Source organism: Hippopotamus amphibius, chromosome 3 (assembly GCF_030028045.1).
Source record: "Hippopotamus amphibius kiboko isolate mHipAmp2 chromosome 3, mHipAmp2.hap2, whole genome shotgun sequence".
Classification (NCBI taxonomy): domain Eukaryota; kingdom Metazoa; phylum Chordata; class Mammalia; order Artiodactyla; family Hippopotamidae; genus Hippopotamus; species Hippopotamus amphibius.
This window is the reverse complement of record NC_080188.1, coordinates 20,779,398-20,795,442: the sequence shown is the minus strand read 5'-3', so window position 1 is coordinate 20,795,442 and position 16,045 is coordinate 20,779,398. Positions and strand designations below refer to the sequence as shown.

The 16,045-nt window shown below is 41.5% G+C and overlaps 1 protein-coding gene across 7 annotated transcripts in view; it reads right to left on the bottom strand.

The window, feature by feature from the left end:
- Nucleotides 1-16,045, bottom strand: part of LIMCH1 (LIM and calponin homology domains 1) — a 326,500-nt gene that overhangs the window by 96,623 nt on the left and 213,832 nt on the right. For all 7 annotated transcript variants that reach the window (XM_057726692.1, XM_057726685.1, XM_057726686.1 and 4 more), the window contains exon 4: nucleotides 3,278-3,384. In XM_057726692.1, the coding sequence (XP_057582675.1) occupies nucleotides 3,278-3,384 (107 nt within the window). The remainder of the gene's footprint in view (nucleotides 1-3,277; nucleotides 3,385-16,045) is intronic.

Sequence of the window (16,045 nt, the reverse complement as noted above, 5' to 3'; positions counted from 1 at the left end):
TGTCAATAGAAGGTTCTCCATTTCTGCTAATGTTCGACTCAACTTTCAGAGCGGAAAGCAGAAAAAGATAGCAGTTCTACTTTCATCTACCATAGCTACGAAATCTACAAATGTTACAAATGTCCCTTGGACAGTGCCAAGTTAAACCAGCCTCACTTACAGAAAAGTTGTGAAGCAGATAGCTCATTCCATGCCCTAACCTTCCCTAATACTAGAAAAGAATTTCCAAGTACCAGAAATGAATTTATGACAGAATTTTAATATAAAGTTCTTTATGTGCTTCTAAATATTCATACAATGAAATAAAAATATTTACTCCGTAATTATTCCAAATTCAACAACCTACAAATTTATGGACCTCCCCTCCCACCACGCTCATCCATGCTCATTACCCTCCTACCACACTGGCTGGCCACTTTTCTCTCTCTTTCTAGACCTCAAGTTTGTTTCTCTTCCCCAGCCTTTCTACCTGATTCCTCTGCCCTGAATACCCTGTAGATCTTTGCATGGCTGGCTCTTGCTTCCCGTTCATGTCTCAGCCCTCAGCTGAAATGCCACGTCTTTAGAGAGACCATTCTTGACCACCTTTCTTGTTTGTTTCTCCCCTGTTTTGTTGAGATATAACTGATATAAAACGTTATATAAGCTTAAGGTATGCAACACAGTGATTTGATATATGTATATGTTGCCATGGTCACTATCTTTTACACCATCTTTTTTTTTTTTATTATTTTATTTTCTTCTCAGCACTTATCACTCCCTACAACTTTTAAAAATTTACTTATTTACTTCTCATTTCCTGACACAGGGTATAAACTCCCTGTGAACAGGGGGGCCTGTTCTCTAGTGACTGGAAAGTATCAGACACATAGTAGCTGCTCAGCAGATCTTTGTTGAATGAATAAAAAATGATAGTCATAGGGGAAGGTGGTAGGCAAGTGTTGCTTAATAAAAATAATAATCTCAAGCGAAGGAAAAACTTAAAAGGGAAGAAAATGAGGGGAAGAAATGCAAAAATGGGGCATAGATGGAAAGACCTGCTAAAGAAGGGAAGGGAAGCATAGGGAAGAGAAGGAGACAGAGAAAAGAAGCAGAGAGAAAGATGAAAGAACAGAGAAAAGAACAGGAAAAGGGGAAGATGGTCCAGGAACTGAGAAGTGACTGTCTGTGTGCCACTGGTCTAAGTGACTTTTTTTCCTTTAGGTTGCTTTCTGTGCCTTTGAACTACAGTCTCTTTCTTGAGAAGTTGGTTGAACTCTCTTCCCAGATCTGCACTGAGCAAGCTTTAGCTAGAATCATACCTGAAAGAACATTCTGTCCAATTCCATTTTATAGGTGAAGACACTGAGCCCTACTGAAGCAAGGGAGCTTGCCTCAGATTATAGACCTAGGGGGTAGCAGATGTAGGGGTAGATGCTGGATTTCCTGATGCCCACAGTTTTGTAGAAAAGCAATAACGTGATGCGAGTTCCGAATTTCTAAAACCATTCAGTCTCAGAATTCTCCCGGTTTAGTAACATATTGATTTAGAATGACTCAAAAAAAAAAAAAAAAAACAACAAATGCAGCTGCCAACAGTGTCCAAGTGAACTTTCCTTCACCCTCTAAGCAGTGCGTGTGTGACTAATGATTACCTACCATGTCACACAGTTACTATTGTTTCTGGTCACTTGCCACCCAGGTGAAACTACGAATGTGAGATGAGGCAGAACCTGAAACAATTTCCTAAAATGAATAATGATTTATAGAGACTGGGTTTAGGTACAGAAATAAATAGAGCATGTGAGGACTAAAATGAGGTTTATGGTGGTCTCCATATTCAAATATCATCATTTTTATTCTGTATTTTTGCCCTTAACTAAAAATTTTCCATGAGAAGTATTAAAGAGAGGTCAAAAGGTACCAACTTCCAGTTATAAAATAAATAAGTCCTGCGGATGTCATGTACAGCATGACAACTATAGTTAATAACACTGTACTGCACATTTGAAAGTTGCTAAGAAAGTTGCTAAAAGAGTTGCTAAGAGAGTAGGTCTTAGAAGTTCTCATCACAAGAAACATAAACTATATGGTGACAGATGTTAACTAGACTTATTGTGGTAAACATTTTGCAATATATACAAATACGGAATGCTTATGTTGTACACCTGAAACTAATATAGTACTTTATGCTAACTGTACTTCAAAAAAAGAAAAGGCACATTGACAACAGAGAAGTGATTTCTATATAATCAATCATGCGAATTCTCCCTTATTCCCAGTCATAAATCATAAAACCCAATATAAACTACAACTTGATTTCATTTAGTAGTTTCCATTTTGTTCCCAGTTATTTTCCCCCATCATTAAAAAAAAGCCAGTCTTGGCGAATAGCAAAAAATTAACAGCTCTGAGTTTTGGTTTCTTTTTCTTTTCTGTTCTTCTATGATAAAATGACCCAAAAGTAATCAACAGTAGAAGTATAGCCAATCCAAAGATGCTATCTATGTAATTAAGCTTATTATTAAAGCATATTAATGCCAAATACTGTTTGACTAATTTGGAAAATGTTTTATATGAATTTGGTAGAGTCTAAAGAACTTTTAAACTACAGGGAAGTTACCTCTATCATCTCAAAAGGACTTTTCTTCTCATCACTCTGCTCAGGCACTGTTTCTTTACAGAGAAGCACATTGCCTTTTCTTTTACTATAACATTCTTTCCCAAGAATTCTTTGGCCCCAAACATGGCTCACTGAGTAGATACAGTCAACGATAGCCAAATGGCCAATGATCCATCTTCAAAGAATTTGATCACTGACACATATGAGAAAACAGTTACAAATGTAAATGAAGAAGAGATTTTTCCATAATTTATTGCCTTCTTTGCATAATAAACAAGTTCAGATCTGTTTACAGAGTTTGCAGCCTTCCAAAAGCCTATTCATATGCCCAATTGGAGCCAGGAAAAGCTTTTTGTCTAACCCAAACAGATGGGTGCATATTTCTTCCTTGCCTCTCCCTCTGTTAAGTTTCACCTAACATTTTCCTCCCTTTCTCTAAATTTCTAACTCTATATGCATGATTTTTGCATTAAAAAAATTATGTTTGTTCAGAATGAAAGCTGTACACAAGGGAAGGACAATGCAGCTTGTTTTGAAAGCTAGATTTTTACCTTTACATTTTAATTTTATTAGGCATGCCCAATCCGCTGCCTCTTAGACCTTACAACATCATCACAAAACTGTAAGTCAAACCATAAATGGGTTTCCCTTGAACATAAATCATGCATTACTTACTTGACTGTTACTCTGTTGGACGTATCCTGTAGGTCACTCGGGTCAAAGAGTTGAGATTCTTTAAGGCCGAGCTCTTTGCAACCTCTCAAGAATAATATTATATTGTCCTGGAAGGAAGAAAAGAAATCCAAGTCTATATTATTTTATATTATTTTATGAACCAGCCTTTCCTCTTTAATAGTCCAAATTACTGGAGGGCTGTCAGTCATTAAGGCAGTGAGAGTCAGGTGTGAGTCAATGGCCTGTTGGATAATAAAGTCATACCTCATTAGGAAATGCTGGAGTAAATAGACACTTCAAACTTCTAATCCCACAGCTATGTCAAATTCATTTTTTCCCTTTATCTTTTCACATTTGTATAAAACTGTAAGTTAAATACTGTTGAAAGGTGGAACTTAGCAATTTAGGGGAATAGTACTCAAAACCCAGGAATTCCCAATTGCGTCAAAGTTTTGTCCATGTCTTATTGCCTAGAATCTGGTTCAAAAACGGATATTTTTTTAAAAAGTAGGTTTTACTAACCAAGTGTCATCTTCAACAAATTTTTCTTTTTAATTGATCTTCAAAAATATATCCTGATCTAAAAAAAAGGGTACAAATGAACTTATCTACAAAACAGAAATACAGTTACAGATGTAGAAAACAAACTACGGCTACCAGGGGATAAGGGGAGGGGAGGGATAATTGGGAGATTGGGATTGACATATAAACACTACTATGTAAAACACAGATAACTAATAAGGACCTACTGTATAGCGCAGGGAACTCTACTCAGTAGTCTGTAATGGCCTATATGGGAAAAGAATCTCAAAAAGAGTGGATATATGTATATGTATAACTGATTCACTTTGCTGTACACCTGAAACTAACACAACATTGTACATCAACTATACTCCAATAAAAATTTTTTAAAAATACATGCTTTATCAATGGGTTTTGACCAATAATACCTCTTCGTGGACGATAAACCGAATTAAATGGGGGGGAGGGATCTAGACATAATTGGAAAGGTAAAAAAGAGGGGGAAAGGTAAAAAAGAGGGGGCAAGGAAAGCTTTTGAAAATAATGTCAAAGACGCTCCTCATGGTGACAAATTTCTTTAGCAGGTACAAGTTTACTTTGAGTAGCAGACACAATGGACAACTTAGGAGGGTTCTGGTCTTCATCTGCTGGGAGTCATTAAGAAAAAACAAATGGCTCTGGAAGGGATTGCAAATTGTGAGTCATTTTTTGGAACTCTAGGATGTTAGCAGCAGGTTCATCAGTTATAAGTCTCCAATTATCCTCTTCCTAAAAGACTTCTGAAGGGCTAACTGGCCCTATCAGGTAGTTCAAACTGTAGGGAAGGAATAATGAAGGCTGGTGCCAGGAGCCAGATCAAGGTGAATCTAAATGCTCTAAGAAAGATGCTATAAAAATCCGAAATCATGGTGGTGGTAATTTACGTAAATCATATATTCACCCAGGTGCCATTTAACAAAGCGAACAAAAACCATAGTATTTCCCAATGACCAGTGCATAGGCAGGATTCTAAGATGGTCCCCAAGAATCTCAGCCCCTGGTGGACACACCCTGTATGACCACCTCCCCTTGAGCGCCAGTGGAACCTGTGCAAACGATGGATTTTCACTCTGTGGTTGGGCCATTAACCAGTGACTCTGAGTTGATCAAAAGAGAGATGACTTGACTGCGCCTGACCTAGTGGGGGGAGCTTTTCAAAGAAGGTAAGGTCAGAGTTCCTGCTGGTCATGAGTTCTGGAGCTGCAAGGAGATACCTTCTGTCAGCAACCACATGAGCTTGGAAGAGGCTTCGGAAGAAGCTCAGCTTAGACTTCAGCCCCTGCCAACACCTCGATTTCAGCACTGTGAGACAAGAATTCAGTCACGCCATGCTTCTAATTACAGAAACTAAGATAATCAGTGGGTGTTGATTGAAGATGCTAAGTTTACAGTAATTTTTTATGCAGCAATAAAAAATTAATACATCCAGGCTCAAAATAACAAGAGTAATAGCAATAAGTTGCTAACCTTTATATAGCCCTTATTATATGCCAAGCATTCTTCCAAGAATTTTATATATATTAACTCACTTAATTCCTGCCCAAACTTATGAGGTAGGTTCTATTATCAGCCTCATTTTACAGATGAGCAGTTGAGACACAGAACAATGAAGCATCATTAAGGCCACACAGCCGGTAAAAGATGCAGGTGTAAAACAACATGGGGTATATGAGGAATTCAAGGTACCAAAGGAAGATGAGGCTATGGGGTCAGGGGCTGATCATGGGGGCCTTGAAGGCCATGGAAGGCAGGCTGTGGAAGTCACAGAGGGGTTGTGATCTGAGAAGTAAATGCCCAGGTCTGCAGCAGAAGTAGATTGCTGGGGGTAGGCCTGGAGGGAGGTAGATAGTGTGAAGGAAGGACTTAAGAGGAACAAGGCAGGAGACAGGGAGACCAATGGGGAGATGCTTAAATCTCACTTCCCCCCATGGAGGATGGCCCACCCGGAATGTTTTCTTTCCTGTGCCCTGGATTTTTTCAGTAGGTAAGAAGTGCCATCACTCACAAGATCTGTGTCATTCACAAGACCTCTTATGGACTAACAGTGAGCTGATAAGAGTCTGAAGTCACCCACACCCTTCATAGTCTCCCCTCCAATTACTTCGCATGTTTTAAAATTATCCAGTTTCTCCTTGGAGTTTTTCTATTTTCCCTCCCATCTCTAGAGGTTTGTAGGTGTTCACGTGAGTCTTTTCTAGGCATGCAACTCTCTTTCTGGTCAGTCTATAAGCTCCAAGGGCTTCTTACCCAGGTGAAAGCAAAGGATGGGTCCCAGAATTCTCTAGGAATCATTTGGGACCCCGTTTAAAGGACCAGACCTGTGACCACAATGTGGGCCCATCAGAGGCGCATGACTGTGGCAGGTCAGATTCTCAAGAAAGGCAAGCAGGTGCTGTTCCCATGTGCATTCCCGGATGCGTCCCTGAGCGCCACGCTATCTTCAGCACACAGACTGCAAACACAGAAGCATTGCGCTGCCAGCCAGGCAGAACATTTTGGGCTGGGAGATTTCAATCACGTCAGGTCTCCTTCCAGCTCCATGCTGCAATCTCATGACACTGGAAGGGAGCCAGACCCCAGTCAGGAGAAAAGCCAGAAGGAAGAGCCCATCCAGCCGAGAGCTAAAAGGGGCAGCGACCACAGCAGGAGGGGAGGGCTGTGCCTTTAACTACCTAAAATGCATCCTGCAAATTCCCATCTGCCTTACTCTTCACACTGAGCTTTTTCCACATTTACAACTCCAAGCAAAACTAACATCTCAGTGTCTTAGCTTCAGAAGCCAAGCAACACAACTGGGTCTCCATCCTGGGAAAGAAGAAGTGAAGATACCGACTTACCACGACTATTCCATTTAGCTCTTACTAGCATAGTATTGCAAACTCATTACGACTTAGGCATCAAAAGAAGTTTCTAAAGGACTCTTCAAAAAAGTCAATGTGATAAAACAAAAATTAGAGATTAGACACATGATAACCAAATGTAATGTGTGACCTCTGATTGGATCCTAGATCCAAAAAGGAAAAATAAATAAGGCCATGAAAGTCCAATTTAAATGTGGACTGTTGTTGGATAATATTACTGGATGAATGTTAATTTTCTTAGACATGATGATGATGGTATTGTGGTTATATGAGGGAATGCCTTTATTTTGGGGCAAATACATGAATTATTTAGGGATAAGTTATCACATCTATAACACAATTTCAAATGGTTCAAGAAAAAAATGTGTGTGCATGTATATGTGCATGCACTGGAGAGAGAGAGAGAGAGAATGATATCTGCTTCTTATGGAGAAAGAAATAAAGCAAATATCGCAAAATATTAACAACTGCTGAATCTAGATCTTAAAGGTCAGCAATTTTTTTTTCTGTAAAGTGCTAGATAGGAAATATGGCTTTGTGGGCCCGTGGTGGTCTCTGTCAAAATGACTCAACTCTGTCACTGTAGCCAGAAAAATACACAAATGAATGGAAGTTGTCCCCATCGTATATACTTCATTTACAAAAGCAGACATTGCGCTGGATCTGGCCCACAGGCTGCAGTCCACTGGCCCTGTTCTAGGTGAATATATTCAGGTATTCGTTATGCCATCTGTACATTTGAAAACTTTCCCAAGAAAGTTTGGAGAAAAGGTTTTTAAATTTGTAAAAATGTTTTCAACTCCATAGGGTGGTGAGTTCACTCACAAAACCGGTTTCATAAAATTCAAGAGGAAAATAATGGTCACCTCAGAGACAACTATTGCAAAGTCCCTAAGGTAAATGCTCAAGTGCTACTGATGGAAAGTTACTATTTCTGACTAATGGGAAAGCGCTGTAACATGAGTCTCAATTCAACACAGATGCGAAACATAAAGTTCCTAAAAGAGTTCATTTTGTGCTCGACTAATAGTAATATGTGGATTTATACCGTTGTTTACCTAACTACCATGCATTCACTCCTTCTTGTTCTTGGCTCAGTGGTTTCTTATTTCATTAATTTGTGGGCCCACCCTGTTTATGAAAACATATCCCCTGGGGGCCCGGGATTGAGGCCTGAGCTTTCTGCCTTCCCCAGGGCCTCTTCTCTGAAGAAGTCTGGTAGTTCTCTGCCCTTCTTGCTCCAAAGGCAAGATGAAGCAAGGCCCAGGATGGTCTCTACCCCAAGAGTTTCACTGGCATATAGTAGATAGTCACTAAATATTTAAAACAAAGTAAGCACTACATTCTAGGTACCTAGAAGAATGAAAAAAAAAAAAAAACCCACAAAATTCTAGGAGACGAAATAATAAAGACTTACGACAGAAGTATCTTATCTGCAGGATTAATTTTCACAATCTATCAAACAGCTGAATTTTTTCAAGATAAACATAAGCAGAGGTTTGTTTATGAAAAATTGTCCAATGAGACAATGGAAATGAGAGAAGAACAAATGTATCACAGAACACAGCATAACAGCTTTGGAGTCAGGAGGACTCCAGTTAGAATTTCAGCCTCGTCCACATACTAGTCATGTGGCCTTGGGCACGCTTCCTAAGCTTTCTGATTCTTGAGTTTCTAGTCTGCGAGGCGGGGGATGCCATCAACCTTATAGGGATGTCAGAATTACAGAAACTAGATATAAAGAACACAGCCCAGCGTCTGAGACCTTCCAAGCACTCATTATATGGAAGTTATGTATTATTATGGCATTATTGTCAGCTCAGGTCAAGAAGGGACCATAGAAGGTGAGATGAGTTTTTCATCCATCCACAAAAACCAGACATGGTGTGTATTTACAGCTCTTGCCAGTTACACGGGAGGTGGGTTTTTTGTTTGTTTGTTGTTGTTGTTCGTTTATAAAAAGGGTAGTTGTAATTATTGTTGTTTAGTTACTGTTATACATTGCCAACCTGACATTTTTTACGGGCTACCTCAACTCAAACTTAGGTGCAAGCTAAAAAGTCCACTTGTAAGATGGCGGCTTGTAGGGCATCCTTTGTAAGTATCTCACAGAAATAGTCTTTGCGTGGCGGTTCCCAGTTCAGGCCTGAAAGGCCTCCCTAATCCAAACTGTACCTGAAAGGGAGTCCTAATTACACTATGGAACCTAATGGCTGAGCAGAACATTTCAGTAGGAAAGCGTATTCAGAAACGCCCGCCAGTGCTCCAGGCTGTAGTTGGACGGAGGATTCCAGAGGCCATAGAAAAGGCTTCTACGGAAGGCTTCTTAGCCCAAGGCAGCACCTCGGGGGGGAGGGGCAGACGTGAGAGGGGAGAAAGGTGGGTCAGCAACTCATTCCAGTGCAGGCCCCTGAGACACATCCCCGTCTCCTCTAGGTTCTCCTTCCTGTCTCCGGAAGGCGAGCAAGGACCGGCTGGCGACCTCTCCCTTTCTCAGCTGTCGTTTCCAACGGGCAAGGGCTTTCTCCCTTTCCTTGACGCACTGTGGAGCAGCGTGCAGCTTTCTGGCTCTGAGGACGGCACCCGCCCTTCGTGGTTCTCTGGGGAAACCGGACAGGTAGTGGAGGCTGGGGGTGGGAGGCTCTACCCAATCTGCTTGGCTTTATTTCCTTTACATTCAGAAGGGGGAGGGCAACACGATGATGGATTTGGAGTTCACAGGAAATGAACGTAACGCTCATTTGGGTTTCAAATGAACCCAGACGCCTATATTGCCAGGTATTTAAAATGCAATATATATGTAAAGCATCCGTATCATTTTCAGTTTCTATAAATTAAAAGATTAGGTGGTGGTAGCAAAATGTAAACTAAGATTACATCTGGTGAATTTATTACTTTAATACAGTTTCCCTAATAAACATTTGCTTCAAAAATCTTAATAAGGATTAGGATATCTCAGAAAGATTTGCAAGCATATCAGAGAAGACCCAGACATTTTTGGAAAATCAATAACTAACACCAATGTTACATTGCTGGTCTATCTGTGAGGCTTAAAACAAACAAACAAACATACATAGTTTTTGTTAGGTTTCCTGCATTTGAAGCAAATAAGCTCCCTTTAACAGAAGTGCAATTATGAAATTCCGAACTTCAGGAATACATTACCAAAATATCTCCAGGAACTTGCCCCACAATTAATAGAATTTGGGGATTTCCTGTACCGGCCGTGTGTTCATGGTTGCTCTCCTAACCTGTACGGATTCCAGCCTAGCTCCATTAGTTGGCCGATGTCCAGCCACAATCACCACTTGCCAGACTTTCGACGCATTTGAGTTTGCCAGGAGCACTTAATGAGGATACCAGGCCTTCCACTGAAGGCGAGAGCTGCTCATTCTGCCCAGGGGAATTCTGGGGAAGTCTGACCCAGAAGGTGGCAGCTGGGTGGCTGCTTGAAGAAGAAAACATTTTATGGACAGGAAATGAGCAGAAGCACGGCAGGTTGCAGGGAGAGAATGTAAGGTTGGTTGCAGGGAGAGAATGTAAGGTTGAGATGGGGAAGAAAGTTCTGAGAGGTAAGCTTGAGAGAGTTGTGAGAGCCTTGTGAAGGATTTGGACTGTTCTCTAGATAGTGGGGAATCAAGGCCAGTTGATGAGGACAGAAAGAGTCCTGGGAGCCGACCTTTATTTTAGGAGAATACATCAGGTAGCAACAGGAGAGATCCACCGGGTGGAGGAGAGGGTCCGTTTAAGAGATAATTACAAGAGCTCAGGGAGAGATGTGGAAAGCCTGGCCTCATCCAGAAGCAGTAAGGGCAGAAAAGGGGGAGGATGCAAGCACCCCTTGTTGGCTGGGCAGTGGAGTGGATTTAGGAGCAGAGGGTGAGGAGAAAGAGGGGATTTTGGTTGATGATGAGGTTTTTGGCCATTGAGACCATCTTAAAGAATAGAGGAAGGGGAGATTTGTGAGAAACAGAAACAATAAATCAAGCTTGGAACATTCCATATTCCAAGAACCACAGCTCATCAGGAGCTTATATTTGGGTCGGCTACCTAGTAGCTGAAAACCTTGGGCAAGCTGCTTACATGGTCTCTGCCTCAGCTTTCTCTCTGAAAGCCTAAGTTCTCACAATGGCCTACAAGGCCCTACAGGAGCCACTGACCACTACTTCTCTGACCCCATCCTTCCCCCGCTCCCCGCAGCCAGGCACAGCTCCTTCCTTGCTGGTCCTCAACCAAACCAAGTAGATCCCGGCCAGGGCCTCTGCACTGCTCTTTTCCTTACCTAGATATTACCTAGAATGATCTCTTGTATATAATAAGTAAACATTCAAGAAATATGCACGGAATGAATGAATGAATGACCATAAAAACGGGGATACTCACAATGTCATAGGGCTGTCGTGGAGCTAAATAAGAAAATATATGTCAAGTGCTTAGAATAGAACAGTGTTTGGCACGATAAATGTTTTCCATTGTGAGACTTATTTCTATGATTAGGATAAAACCGTCATCATCAATGAATGGAATTTCTGATTAGAAAGACATTGATTTGGGGGACAACGTCAGTGGAATTATAGGGTGAAAACCAGATTTCAGGACGTTAAGAAATCAGTGTAGAATAAAAACAATGGAGAAAACACAGAGAGACACTTTGGAGAAGTTTAGCAGAGAAGAGATTATGAGAAAACATATCGTGAGTCCAGGGAAGGTTGACTGCTTGTTTCTTTTAGGAAAGCTGCAGGTAAGGAGGAACACAGCTGCTCCCTGCTTGCCCTAGAGCTTCCTTGCCCTCCCAGACATGACATCATCATCTTCATGAGGACTCCTCACCGCATGTGATGTTTGCGCCATCAGTTTTCACCATAATGACCCTCCATCCTGCTCAGTCACAGTCATGGAGGACTCTGGCACCAGGCTCACCACTGACTACAGTCATTATTCTAGGTACCTTTACATTCTACACAGCAACCTGTTCGACGGCCTGGCTTTACATTTCTTGGACGTCCTCAATTCCAATAGTTTTTACTTCTACACTGCATTTCAGGATCATAATCATCACCCACACCTGCCCTGTGGAATCATAATTTCCAGCATCCTACTCCTTGGCCTGAGTCCCTCTCCTCCCAGGTTTCTCACTCCTTCTCCCCTACATATCTGCACTTTCATCTCCAGACTCTGCCTTTTCCTCCCAGTCCATTTCCCTCTCCCCTCATTGCCTTATTTCTTTCCTGATTCAGTGCAGACCAGTCTATTCAACTGCTCCACTGCCTGCACCTTCAACAGCCCCAGATCTCTGCCTTTGCATTAGGGAACAATGCCCAGGAAAAGGAAACAGCAGAGGTGGAACAGTTAGCCTCAGACATGAGCCTTGGTGCCTAAGCACCACCTCTTGTCTCTCCTTGAGCCAGGACCAGTCATGCCCGCTCCTCATGTTTCTCCATGGAGGAACAACACTCTTGGCCCCTCACCCTTCCTCCCCTCGGCTGGTCTGGGAGAGGGAACGGGGCACGCTCAGCTCAGCCAGTTGGGGATTTCCTCTCTGTGGAAGATAGCCTGTCTGTAGGACACATGCGTTCTGTCTGTCTCTGCCGTGTGGGAAGGGGCCTCTTGGGGGGAGGCGGGGGGTAGGCGTTGAGGCCTGTGGTTGTCCAGCTGTGCCAGGGATGGGTGGATGAATGTGTTTAATTCAGGAGCAAGGATTAGCAAACCCACTTGGCTGCAGCTCTAAACCCACACTCTCTTATTTGTTTCATGAGAAGTAAAGCTGATGTTTTGATCTGTGATTCCTGTGTTTATGTCTCAGCTGGGAGGGGAAGAGAGGAGTGTTATTTAATGATCACCCTAAATCTCTAATGCTCTGCTCCTAGTGCTACTGGAAATGACAATGCTTTATTGGGTCTGGAGCTGCTACACATTTACAAGCTCCCACCTCAGTGGGCCCCTTGGATCCACTTGGGCATCCTTCTGGTGTCCCTGGCCAGCCCTTCTCCCCATCCTTGCAGAGGGTTTTACAAACCTCCTCTGCTTTCTAAAATCTCTCTGCCATGTCCTCACCTTCTTCTTCATCAATAGACAAATGTTATTAACCCCTAAGAGTTTTAAATCTCTTCATGTCACCCATCCCAAGTTCTGCACCTAAACACTTTTTTTAAAAAGAATGTAAAGCTGACTATTTCAAGGCGATTGCAGACAATCTGTTAACATGTTTTCATCAGTGGGAGCAAAATGGGGGTCTGTGTCAGGGTGCAGAGCAAACAGCCAGCAATTAGGCTCTATTATTTTTAATTTTTCTATTTATGCAAACATATTAATTGAATACTTATGGTATGAAAGGCAATGTGCTAAGTGTTTTGAGCAGGAAGGGTCATGATAAGAGCTGGCACTCTTATTCGCAAGTGAGAGAGGCCCAGATGGACATAGGCTCATATTGGATTACAGTGTCCAGTGCATCGCAGCCACAAGAGGGTAGAGGCGCAGATGACCCTTTAAAACAACTACAAACCAGGGCTTCGTGTATTTGGAACCTGGCATTGCTTCATCTCTTATCCACTAGCTCTGCAGGCTGGCTTACTTGCTTTCACTGCACACAGGTTTTCCCCACACGGATCCCTAGTTTCCAATCTCATACATGAAGGTTGTCAGCTCCTGAGAGGACTAACTCTCTTTTTCACCTGCAGTTTGAAAACCTCCCAGGAAAAGACCCTTATTGGCCTGCGTACGGTCAGGTCTCCTCCCACAGTGACTAATGAGATGGGGTAAACAAGACCATGAGTCATTTTAATCAACAGTGGGGAGGAGTAGGGGCCCGAACAGTTCCCAAAAGAAGGAGAATGTGATTCCCTAGGAAGGGGGCCCAGGGCAGATAAAACTGGCAACATTGGCTACCTTCACAAAACTGGACCAGATTTGGAATTTTCTCTCCAAGTTCTTATAGAGTAGAATACAGAATTACTACCACTACTATCTTTCACATTCTAAATATAACTGATCAAATTTAGTTTTCCCTTAAAGATGTTCTTTTGAAAGGGCCTCTGCACTAAGCCACAAGGATGCCTCAGTTTCCCAAAAGTAACAGGCTCGATGCCAAAAAAGGACCAACCACAGAATGAAGCAAGCCCAAGTTACTTAACTAACTCCGTTGAAAGAGCTTTTTCCAGCACGATTACTCGCTAATACAGCAGTTGGAGCCTATCTCTTCTTCCCTCCGAATATTTACAAAAATAGCGTGCCCAAACCCAAAAGCTCCAGTACCTTGATTTTATCTCTCTTTTTCTGGATTCCAGACTCATCACTGTCCACAAGGCAGCTGCTTCTCTTCTCAAGGATTTGACATTCAAGCCTGCTTGAGGCTCAATGCCATAGTGCTATATCAGGAGAACTCAGATGCCAGCCTAGCAGAGAAACTATCTAGATTCCAAAAAATGACCAAACTATCCCTCCACCCGAAATCACATTATTGCATTATATTTCCAGATTGTTTTTCAGCATAACTTATGAGTTATATTTGGGAACTGAATGCAAAATAGCTTTCGGTTATGTTAAAACTACTTGAATCATCTATCGTACCTCATTAAATAATACTCATATATTTAACATGCAATATAACTTCAGCATTTCTCACAGCAGTGATAGTCCAACTGTGATCTGTGGACTGCTGTGGGCTTGGTACTAGATCATGATGAGATAATGGCAGAATTGGAAAAGAGTCTTTAGAAACTTTTATAACAACTTGACATTCTAACCACATGCAAGCGTGCAGATAACTGGACACATCTCACTGAACAGGGGACACATCATTTTGGATGTTGTCCAAGCTGTGTATTGTGTGAACTGTGTAGTTAGTTAACGGCACTAGGATCCCATATCAACCCAAACTGGATCAGAAACTAAACAAACAAACAACAACAAAATGCAAATTAAAACTACAATGAAATACTATTTTAGAATGGCTATTGAAAAAAAAAACTCACAGACTATAACAAGTGTTGACAAGGATGTGGAGAAACTGGAACCCTTGTGCACTGCTGGTGGGAATGTAAAGTAGTGTAGCTTCTGTGGGAAACAGTTTGGCAGCTGCTCAAAAAGTTAAACACAGAATTACAATATGATCCCACAATTCCACTTCTAGGTATATACCCGAAAGAACCAAAAGCAAGGACTCAACCAGATACTTGTACATCAATGTTCATTTCACAACAGCCAAAAGGCAGAAACAAACCAAACCGTCTGTTCATAAACAAATAAATGGATAAACAAAATGTGGTGTGTGCATATAATGGAACATTATCCAGTCTTAAAAAGGAAGGGAATTCTGACATATGGTGCAACATGGCTGAACCCCAAAGACATTATACTAAGTGAAATAAGCCAGACATCAAAAAGCAAATACTATGTGATTCCACTTATATGAGATACCTAGAAAAGGAAAATTTAAAGAGAGATAAAGTATAATGGAGGTTCCTAGGGGTGGGGGTTCTTAAGGAGCGGAGAGTTGTTTAATGAGGACAGAGTTACAGTTTGGGATGATGAAAATGTTCTGAAAATGGTTAGTGGTAATGTTTACAACAGCAGTGTTACTGCACTTAACGCCACTGGATTGTACACCGAAAAATGGTTAAAATGGTCAATTTTATGTTAGGTATATTTTACAACTATAAAAATGCAAAAAAACCCCAACCTTGTTCTTTATCACAATAGTATGGCAATCCTTGTCCTAGAGTATATGTCCTAGGAAGTTCTGGATCAAATAAAACTTGGAAAATTCTACATAAAAGAGCCCCACATGGAGTTCATAAAGCTTAGACTAACAGTTCTGAGAAGTTCCTTACTAAGAAACTCTTATAATTTTAACTCAGCATTTCCTAAGCACATGCACTTCAGAACCCTTTTGTCACCATACATCAACTATCTCACAAAACATAGTTTAAGAAATGCTGAGCCAGATGAACTACTGAAACATGGTTTATACTTTCACATCACACACAAATAAGCGTGAAATGGTCATCACACAGGTTGTAGCTCAGTCTAAACTGTCAACCTGTGGTTAGACCTCCCATCAGTTCCTACACTGGCAATGCCAAGCCCCAAGGCATGCCAGGCTAGCAGGAGTCAAGGAACCAGGGTCTGCTTCATCCCTGTGTCCTTTAAGCTACACGATAAAGATACATTTCACATTTGTCTTTATAGGGCTGCAAGTTAAGACAACGATTTACTAGTTATGGGTGACCCCAGGAACAAAGTACTTCACAGTCTAGGTCAGACATGTGGATGACATTAGAAAAAGAAACAGGCTTTTAGAGCACAAATGAGGGTGCAAGGCAGAAGCCATATTGATAGATCCAAATAC